The sequence below is a fragment of the Cryptomeria japonica genome, chromosome 5 (genome assembly GCF_030272615.1).
Source record: "Cryptomeria japonica chromosome 5, Sugi_1.0, whole genome shotgun sequence".
NCBI classification, from domain to species: domain Eukaryota; kingdom Viridiplantae; phylum Streptophyta; class Pinopsida; order Cupressales; family Cupressaceae; genus Cryptomeria; species Cryptomeria japonica.
This window is the reverse complement of record NC_081409.1, coordinates 870,637,619-870,648,430: the sequence shown is the minus strand read 5'-3', so window position 1 is coordinate 870,648,430 and position 10,812 is coordinate 870,637,619. Positions and strand designations below refer to the sequence as shown.

Below are 10,812 nucleotides of genomic sequence, written 5' to 3'. Positions count from 1 at the left end.
CTAAATCATACTGCATAGCTATCTTGGCCAAAGTCAATGGCCAAAAGCGTGATATCATCAAGTTGGGACATCTCAATCACTAATAAGCCCTATAAAATACCAAGTAATGATACATATATTTACCAAAATATATTTTGAAACCAATGTATTATTATATTTTTAACAAATTTACAAATCTTTACCTCTGGTAGCGAAACTACTCGTGACTGTGGAGTCGACTGAAAAGTATGTGGTGTACTCCCACCACCTGTTGCACCCTGCAATGCATTTTATTTATATGTCACTTTAAATTTTTCTAAAAATAAAAATTCATTTCTTTTTATAAGATTTAGTCACTTAATTGATAACATGTCATAAACAAAATTAAACACACCTGTGTTTGATAGAAAGCGTACAACATATTGATCAGTTCATCGATAAAGGCCACATCCTCTATAGTGGAAGCATGGCATCTACTCCCGCAACATGTACATGAATGAGATTTCAAACCATCCTCGTCTACATCAGTGTCTACACCAGAACATACACCCTGGCAGGTAGGGAACATATGTTGAATGGGCTAGCTCATGCCAAATGATGCATGAGGTGTTGTTGATGAAGGAGGTGTCGTTAAGGAAGGAGGTGTTGCTGATGAAGGAGGTGTCACTGATGAAGGAGGTTTCATAGGTGTTGTTACATCCTCTACCCTGAACAACTATGTGCCATGTTGAACAATGACATCAGTCAATGATGCAGCTACCTGAAGAGTCTAAAATTCCATAGACTCCTTCAAGGATATAGGGACAGTGACATGAACCATGGGTTTAGGAGTTGTACACCTCCTATGTTGTGGCTCTACCACCCTATGGGCCCCAAGTCTATCCTACACAGAGCCTCTCCCTCTACCCAAAAATTGTTGGATGTCAAAGTAATTCGGTTTCCCATTGAGGATAAATTCACAATACAACTTTTTCAAAAAATATAAAGGGCTCACCTCCCAATTATTACAAGGTGGTTGGTCAAAGACCATATACCACCTATCCCAAAAAGCTTCTTTCATCCTAGCATGAACACACTAATGTATAGGAAATCGAGTCATATTTAGTTATAGGTTGTTACTGGTAACATGATCAATGAAAAGAGCACATATGTCAGCTTTACCTATGCCCTTTTTCTTCACTTGATCATATGACAACCCTTTCGCATAAAATATTCGACATCTATCCCTCCATGAACCCCATTTTGTAACCTCCCTAGATACCTCATTTGCACTATTAGCCATTGTTTCCAATTTTTTAGCGATGGTTGAGTGGTGCTCAAGGCTAGAGGACCTCAACCTATTCACCAATATAGAAATTTGAGCACTATTTTGTGTAAGGTGATTGATGAGATCCTCTTGTGTTGCATCTACATGATCTAATGGAGGACATGGAGGGTTTATGGGTGGCGGTGGTTGTTGAGGAGCAACATTTTGAGGATTTTGAGGGTTTTCTTGTTGCTCTTGTGCAATGTTTACAAGGTTTTCTTGTGTTGCTTGTGCAGGAGGAGGTCTTTGTTGTCTATTTTGTTTTGGGAGATTACTTGAAGAATCTAACATCAAATTAATAAAAGCAAAACTTAAATCAATTAAAAAACCATACTTCAACTAAAATGCAAACAAAAATAATCAAACCAATCAAATCTTACCTGTTCGACGGGGTGCCATTGTTGAAAATTGCTCTAAATGTTGGGAAAATCCAAAATAGTTGCAAACGCATGTGGGTTCTATGTTTTTTTGGATTTTACTTGCTACTGTTCCACGGGTTTTGGCATTGAAAATGGCCAAAACCTGTGGCCTACACCCAAAAATAATGTTTCTCAAAACCCATACGGGTTTTGAGAAACTTTTAATTTTTTATTAAAAAAAAAATGTTCCTCAAAACCCATACGGGTTTTGAGGAACTTTTGGTTTTTTTAATTGTTTTTCTCTAGGCTTGGTGCTACCAAGCCTAGCACATATTTGAATTTTTAGAACCTAGATAGGTTATGAAAAATTTAGTTTTTTTTTGGCATGTGGCCACTTTTTTGTTCACCATCTTGGTGCACTTATCCTGTAATGCAATATATTCTTAGTTCAACATGATATCAGATAAATTATGTTGTGATTCATTTTACAATTCATGAATCTAACTCTCCAATGGAATAAGGCACTAGTTATTAGCTTGTCTTAGTCCTTACGAACAGTTTTATGCTCCATTCACCTATATTTGCTATAAATTTGTTGATTATCAGAATACATTTTACTTCATGTTTGTCATTGTATGTTTTCTTTATCTCATGCTCCAATAGGTTGAGGATCACTGAATAATTCACCATTCTTAAGCATTCTCCCTCTTTGTTGAGCTTGTATATGACATTATCTACTTTGTTTTAGTGAAATTTGTGAGTATGGCGCAAAGATCATGAATTCACTAAGGCATCACCCTCCCAGGTCTTGTAGATCCCAAAGTGTAAAAGGATCTATAGAATCCTTGTCAGCTGGTCCAAGTTCTAGAGGATTTTGATAGTTGGAGTTAGCTTCTCCATAGATATTTGAAGAATCAATTGTTGGCCATTTGGTGGAATTGATTATGTGTTGCATTAATGTTTTTTCATTGATGCCAACACTAACTATTTGGATGCTTTACCGGCACCCTTCTGGTCCTGGTAGGTTGAGTGGTTTCTGGTTAACTTGGATTTGGCATGATCCAGTAGGCTCCAGTATAGTCTAGTGATGGAATTGGCTTGTTCATGATACTCATGCTCATATTTGGTCAGTTGTTTTTGGTCTGGATATCGGATGCTATCCTTCTTACTTAGAAGATTAGTTTCTGGTTCCGGTGAGGGTTTCTCCAGCAGAGCTTTTTGTGGAGATCTTTGATGAATTACATAAGTGGTGTTGGTTCATCTTCTTATGGAGTTTTTGGATGTTGTTAGTGATCATATTTGAGACTTGACAGATGGAGATCATTGCTGAAGCGTATGGACCTATATTGGGTCCCAGTTGATCTAGGTTATAGACCGACTTTAATTTAATGTGTGGATAGGACCTATTGATGTATTTTTAGGATGTCTTGTGTGTTGATATTATTTGTTTGGTTTATTGTCTGATGGCCGACCTGATTGTTTATGGTTGAGGGTTTTGAATAAATAGATGTAAGATCTCATTATAGATCATCATGGTTTATGTTAGAGGTCATGGTCAAGGAATTTAATGTGTGAATAATGTAATATCATTTGGGCAGAAGAGTTGGTCGATCATTCGAGATCAAATTCAGTTTATGTAAGAGGATTTAGTCCTTCGGTATTGAGCTTAACTGGAACTATACTCAGGCATAGGAGATGCTATCTTTTATAGTTCAACACTTCTCCTGGATTGTAGTATGGAATTCTATGTAGTCAATGAGGCTCCTTTTGTGATGAGCAATGCGCTCTAGGCTATTGGCCTTCCTGGAAGTGCAAGCCCCTCAATTGTAATTCACATACTTACTGTAGAAGTATTATCTGACTGTGGGTAGGCTTCCCACTGTGGTTTTTCCCTTTTACGGGTTTTCCACATACAAATATTGGTGTCATGTGGATGGTATTTATTCTGTGACTATTGTTTATGCTTAATTTGTTTATCTACTATTTCGGTATTAATGTTTTAGCTTTCGGTAATCTATGACAACTGATTCACTCCCCCCCCCTCTAAGTTGTCTTCCAGTTATTTAAACTGTCTAACAATTGGTATCAGAGATTTGGTCCTCTCTGGAGAAAGCATAACCATTTGAGGAAGATCCTATGGCAACTTGCAGTTCAAGTTCATCACATTCTTCTAGAGCTATCTTTCAAAGGGATATTCCGAGGCTTGATGGAACAAATTACATAGCATGGAAGATTCAGATGGAGACTCATCTTAGATGTCTTGGCAAGGATATTTGGGAGATCACACAGAATGGTGTCATACCCTATAATCCGAGATCTAGCAATCCTCCTCTGAAAAACCTGGACAAGGAGCTTGAGAATGATTGTAGAGCAAGAGAAGCCCTCTTGTTTGTACTTTCTGATCAGCAAATAATTGGATTAACCAACAAATCATCTGGAAAAGCTATATGGGATAAGTTGGAGACTCTTAATGAAGGTGACCCTACAATCAAGATTGTTAAATTTGATGGTTACGGGGTGAGATTCTAGAGATTGAAGAAGATCAAAGGATTACTGCATTCATGGAAAGGGTAAGTGAGATTGTTATGGGAATTCAATGTTCTGGTGGTACTCTAAGCGAAGATGAAATTGTTTCTAAAATCCTGAGAGCCCTACCACTAGCTTACTAAATGAAGGCTACTGCTATTAATGAGTTAAGAACAATGGCTAATACATCTGTCAACTGAGATACTTTGGTTAGGAAACTATATGCTTTTGATCTTGAAGAATTTGGACCTTCTGGAGTTGTGAAGTTTGAACCTTCTTTTCATGCATCTACATCTACAACTGATAAGCAAGACTAGAAAGCTTTGTATGCAAAGTAATTGGAAGATATGAAAAGACAAGATGATGAGTTTGAGAAACTCAAAGAACTATTTTCTAGAAGAGTACCTAAAGGACCGATAGAAAGTAAGTATGAAGGAAAAACACCTTTTAAATGTTTTGCATGTAATAAGATTGGTCATTTTGCATCTAGATGTCCTGAAAGGAATTCAAGATTTGAAGAAAGAGTTAGAACATCATTTACCTGGATATCAGAACAAGTATAAGTACAAGAAAAATAGAGACAAATCATGGTACATAGAAGATGGGGGAGGCATTACTAATTCATACGATGAACCAACAGAAGACTCTGCTAGTGGATCCAACAATGGGAAGGAATGGGTGTTCCTAGCTATCAAGGAAGATGATCTGGCACTGGAAGAGAATGTACCTGAAGAGAAGGCTCTTGCTGCTAAAATTGAAGACAAGGATTAATGGGTAATTGATAGTGGTTGTTCACATCATATGACTGGAGATAAAGGAAAGTTTTTGTCTTTGCAATAATTTGATGGTGGTCCAGTTATATTTGGAGATGACAAAGCATGTATGATAAAAGGAAAAGGAACTATATCATTGGATGGTAAGAACAATACTAACAATGTTTATTATGTTGAAGGTTTAAGGCATAATCTTTTGAATGTAGGACAATTGGTAGATAAGGGATTTCAATTACAGTTCAAGGATAGAAAATGCAAAATCATTAATACATTCGGCTTGGAGATAGAAACCAGTACATAGACAAAAGGTAATATATTTCATTTGAACTGTGGTGAAAAGGCATGTTTGATTACATAGATTGATGAGTGTTGGCTATGGCATAAAAGGTTGTGTCATGTGAATTTTGATTGCATTGTAAAGATCAGTTCAACTAAGGCAGTTAGGGATATACCTAAGATTATAAAGCCCTATAATCCGATATGTAAAGAATGTCAAATGGGTAAACAAGTCAGAAACTCTTTAAGGAGTATACAATATAAATCAAATGATGTTCTTGATCTTATTCATACTGATTTGTGTGGCCCTGCTAGAGTTAAAAGTTTTCAAGGTGATAGATATTTCATGCTAATCATTGATGAATATTCTAGAATGATGTGGGTTACTTTTTTGAAAGAAAAATTTGAAGCATTTGTAAAGTTTAAAATCTTTCAAGCTAAAGTGGAAACTAAGACAAGGATTGAAGATTAAGTGTTTGAGATCAGATCAAGGTGGAAAATTCACATTCGATGAATTTAATAACTTTTGTGACAAGCATCATATAAGAAGACAATTTTCTTCTCCCCAGACACCTCAGCAGACTAGAATTATGGAAAGGAAGAACAAAACTATCTCGGATGTTGATAGAACAATGATGATGGAAGCTAGTCTTCCTCATATCTACTGGAGAGAATTAGTGAGTACAATGGTTTATAAATTCAACAGAGTACATATCAAAGGAGAAATCGGTAAGACACCTTATGAATTATGGTTTGGCAATACACCTACCATTAAGTATTTCACAATTTTTGGTAGTAAATGTTATATCAAGAGAAATTATATAATTGGGAAATTTGATCCTAGATGTGATGAAGGAATATTTCTTGGCTATTCTAATGAAAGAAAAGAATATAGATGTTATAACAAGAGATTGCAGAGAATTGTGGAGAGTGCTAATGTTAAGGTAGATAAGATGAACAAAAGTCAAATCAGAGTTTATGAGAAGGAACTGGCATTGGAAATGATTATATATGAACTGGTAGCACCTTTACCAGAACAGAGAGTTGAACCAGTTACTCTGGCAGTATCAAATAACTCTACAGTAACTGGAGAACAGGGAAGAGGAACTGAAAGTCAGAAAACTCCTAGGTATGTGAGATTCAATCATTCAGAAGATCAGATCATTGGGGATAAGAGCAATGGAGTGATGACAAGAAAAAGACTAGCAACTAATGAGGTATGTTTTATTTCACAAGTTGAACCGGTATCAGTAGTTGAGGCGTGTAAAGATGAACATTGGTTGAAAGCTATGGAAGAAGAATTAGATCAGATTGAGAAAAATAACACATGGACCTTGGTTCTCCAGCCTAAAAATAAAAATGTTATTGGAACTAAATGGGTTTTTAAGAATAAATTGAATGAGGATGGTCAAGTTATAAGGAATAAGGCTAGATTGGTTTGTAAAGGATACTCTCAGAAAGAAGAAATTGATTTTTGAAAGACTTTTTCACCTATAGCTAGGATTGAAGCTGTAAGATTATTTCTTGCCTATGCTGCTTATAAAAACTACAAGGTTTATCAGATGGATGTTAAATGTGCATTTTTGAATGGGGATCTTGATGAGGAAGTTTATATGGAGAAACCTGATGGTTTTTCACTATTTGATGATACGAATATGGTCTACAGGTTAAGGAAAGCTTTATATGGATTGAAACAAGCACCTAGAGCTTGGTATGCAAGGTTGGATAAATATCTTTTGCAGTTTGTTTTTACTAAGGGTAGTGCTGACAGTAATTTATATTATAAAATCACTGATGATGATATACTGATTATCCATGTATTTTTTGATGACATTATTTTTTGAGCTGAAGATAAGTTATGCATAGAATTTTCTAAGAATATGGAGAAAGAATTTGAGATGTCTATGATTGGTGAGATGAAATTTTTTTTAGGTTTGCAATAATCTGCAAACTGACAAAGATATTTTCATTTGTTAAACTAAATATGAAGAGGAATTGTTGAAGAAATTTGGTATGTGAGATTCTAAACCGTTAAGTACTCCTATGCTTACAAGTGAGAAATTGACAAGAAAAGATGCTTTTGCACCGATAAATCCTACAAGATACAAATCTATGATTGGAGGTCTGATTTATTTGACTCAGACTAGGCCTGGCATTATGAATTTTGTTTGTATTATTTCAAGATTTTAGAGTGATCCTAGAGAAAATCATGAGATGGTAGTGAAAAGGATTTTTAGATACTTGAAAGGTACATTAGAATATGGCTTGTGGTACCCTAAGAATGATAACTTTACTTTATGTGCATATACAGATGTTGATTGGGCTGGAGATGTTGATGACCGGAAAAGAACTTTTGGTGGAGCTTTCTTTCTTGGAAAGAAGCTGGTTTCATGGATTAGCAAGAAACAGTCATGTACTTCTTTATCTACTGCTGAAGCTAAGTATGTTGTTGCTGCTACTAACTGACACAAGTTTTATGGATGAAGCAAATGTTGAAGGATATAAAGGTGGATTGTGATGCACCGGTAGTTATTCACTGTGATAACTTTGTTGCTATTGATATATCAAAGGATCCGGCATTTCATTCTAAAATAAAGCACATGTCTATCAAGTATAACTTTTTTAAGGAAAAGGTGAAATCAAATGAAGTGAGACAGGGTTATGTGAACACTAAAGAGTAGATTGCGTATATTTTCACTAAACCTTTGCCCAAGAAATCATTTGAGTACCTGAGAGATAGATTGGGAGTTTCTACCCCTCTGGTAGAGACTTGATTGATGAAATTTGGCATCAGTCCGACATACATTATCAGAGATACTATTCACTCTAGCACTGATGTGGTATGTTACTGCTCAGGGGGAGTAGTCAACTTTGTGATTTATGTTTTTGCTTTGATATTTCTGTCAGATTTCTAGCATTGATGTCAAAGGGGGAGTGATATTGATGTGAAAAAGAAAATGAAAGGGGAGTGATATTGGAAAAGAAATTCAAAGCCTTATAGAGATATTATTCATAGGGGGAGATATTGTTATTCCGAACTATACGTGGGAGTTTGTTAGTTGTCTTTCATTGGGGGAGACTTATTTGGCATTTCTTGGTACTTAGATGGTTTTCACATCTAGTGTTGCCATCAATGCCAAAGGGGGAGATTGTTGGCCATTTGGTGGAATTGATTATGTGTCGGATTAATGTTTTGTCATTGATGCCAACACTAGTTGTTTGGATGCTTTCCTGGAACCCTTATGGTCCTGATAGGTTGAGTGGTTTATGGTTAACTTGGATCTGGCATGATCCGATATAGTCTAGTGATGGAATTGGCTTATTGATGATACTCATACTCATATTTGGTCAGTTGGTTTTGGTCTGGAGATTGGATGCTATGCTTCTTACTTAGAAGATTGGTTTCTGGTTCCGGCGAGGGTTTCACCGGCAAAGCTTTTTGTGGAGATCTTTGCTGAATTACATAAGTGGTGTTGGTGCAGCTTCCGATAGAGTTTTTGGATGTTTTTAGTGATCATGTTTAAGACTTGGTGGATGGATATCATTTCTAAAGCATATGGACCTATACTGGGTCCCAATTAATCTAGTTTATGGACCAGCTTTAATGTAACATGTGGATAAGACCTATTGATGTATTTTCGAGATGTCTTATGTGTTGATATTATTTGTTTTGTCTAAGGCCGACATGGTTTATAATTATGTAATTGGTTTATTGTCTAATGGCCGACCTGATTGTTTATAGTCGAGAGTTTTGTATAAATAGATGTAAGATGTCATTGTAGATCATCATGGTTAATGTTAGAGGTCATGGTCAAGGAATGTAATGTGTGAATAATGTAATATCATTCAGGAAGAAGAGTTGGTCTATTATTGGAGATCGAATTGGGTTTATGTAAGAGGATTTAGTCCTCCGGTATTGAGCTTAACCGGAACTATACTCAGGCATATAAGATGCTTTCTTTTATAGTTCAACACTTCTCCAGATTGTAGTCTAGATTTCTATGCAGTCAGTGAGGCTCCTTTTGTGATGAGAAGTGCACTCTAGGTTGTTGGCCTTCCTGCAAGTGCAGGCCCCTCAATTGTAATTCACATACTTACTGCAGAAGTATTATTTGACTGTGGGTAGGCTTCCCACCGTGGTTTTTCCCTTTATCTATTTTTACACGTACAAATCTTGGTGTCATGTGGATGGTATTTATTATGTGATTATTGTTTATGCTTAATTAGTTTATCTTCTATTCTTATATTAATGTTTCAGGTTTCGGTAATCTGTGACAACTAATTCACCCCCCCTCTTATTTGTCTTTCGATTTTTTGAATTATCTAACATCAACTTGATTTATTCCTTTTGCAGTGTAAACCCTTTGGGGAACCAACAAAATCCACCACTGAAACACAATCTGCACTATTGGAACTACTTCTGGTAACAATCCGTAATACAAAACTCACACAATAACTAGATTCTTTCAATATTGCATGTCTTCAACACAAAAAGCCACTTTTCAACTCATCAAATCATACACCTACATATTCTTGAGCATTCTCCCTCTTTGTTGAGCATGTATATGAGATTATCTGCTTTGTTTTAGTGCAAATTGTGAGTATGGTGCAAAGATCATGAATTCACTAAGGGATCACCCTCTTGAGTCTTGTAGAGCCCAAAGTGTAGAAGGATCTGTAGAATCCTTGTCAGTTTGTCCAAGTTGTAGAGGATTTTAATAGTTGGAGTTGGCTTCTCCATAGTATTTGAAGAGTCAACTTGGTTTCTCATGAACCACCTCATACTGATACTTTGAAAGAATTTACCTCAAAATTTGTTCATTCGCCTTATGGACTTCTTCATTTTTCCCAATCATTAATTTATTTACCCTTGATTTGTTCCTAAAATTTTCCTTGTTCTCTTTAATAATTCTATCTATTTCCACTTTAGCAATTACCGGACAAAGTTGCACTAATACATACTCCCTTATCCTCTCTTCCTCTAATATAGTTGTCTCTTCCCTTAATTCTAAGAGATCATATAAGCTCTTGGAAACTTATGATACAATCTCAATGAGAGCTCTATTATACTTATTCAAGTATACAATTGTGGCCTCTTCCAATGATCTCTTCCCTTTGTCATCCAATAGATCATAAAATTGAGAAAGCCGTTTGATACTTCTTTGTTCAGTTATTGCTTCCTTTACTTGCTTGAGTGTTATTCTAGATTTCCACTTCATCTCTTGGCTTCTTGCTAGGTTGCCCCTCATCTGATAGTTTCCTCTTGACAACCCTAGCAGATGTAGTACTTTTCTTCACTTCCTTTACCTCTTCATCAGATTTAGTTTCCTCTTCTTTTACAGGGGCTTCTACATAAACTCTATGTGGTTGCTCTTTCTTCCTCTTCACTACTCCACCGGATGGATGGGCTTGAGGCTTAGGTGAATTGGGTGGTATTTGAGAATCAGAGGAGGGTGTGGAACTCCTTGTGTACCTTGGCTTAGGTGGAGGGGTTTGGGGTTTGGCTTCCTTGGGCTTGACCATATCTTCATCCTTCAAGATGTTCTTCTCTCTAGCTCTCTGAACCACCTCTCTGGTGATCCCCATGTTCTTT

At 36.2% G+C, this 10,812-nt stretch overlaps 1 protein-coding gene across 1 annotated transcript in view; it reads left to right on the top strand.

The window, feature by feature from the left end:
- The window catches only part of LOC131876269 (uncharacterized), a 37,109-nt gene extending 27,434 nt beyond the window's left edge, over positions 1-9,675 (top strand). Inside the window, exons 5-6 of the mRNA XM_059221174.1 lie at positions 9,478-9,483; positions 9,574-9,675. Coding sequence (XP_059077157.1) covers positions 9,478-9,483; positions 9,574-9,675 — 108 coding nt within the window. The remainder of the gene's footprint in view (positions 1-9,477; positions 9,484-9,573) is intronic.
- Positions 9,676-10,812: the final 1,137 nt, after the last annotated feature.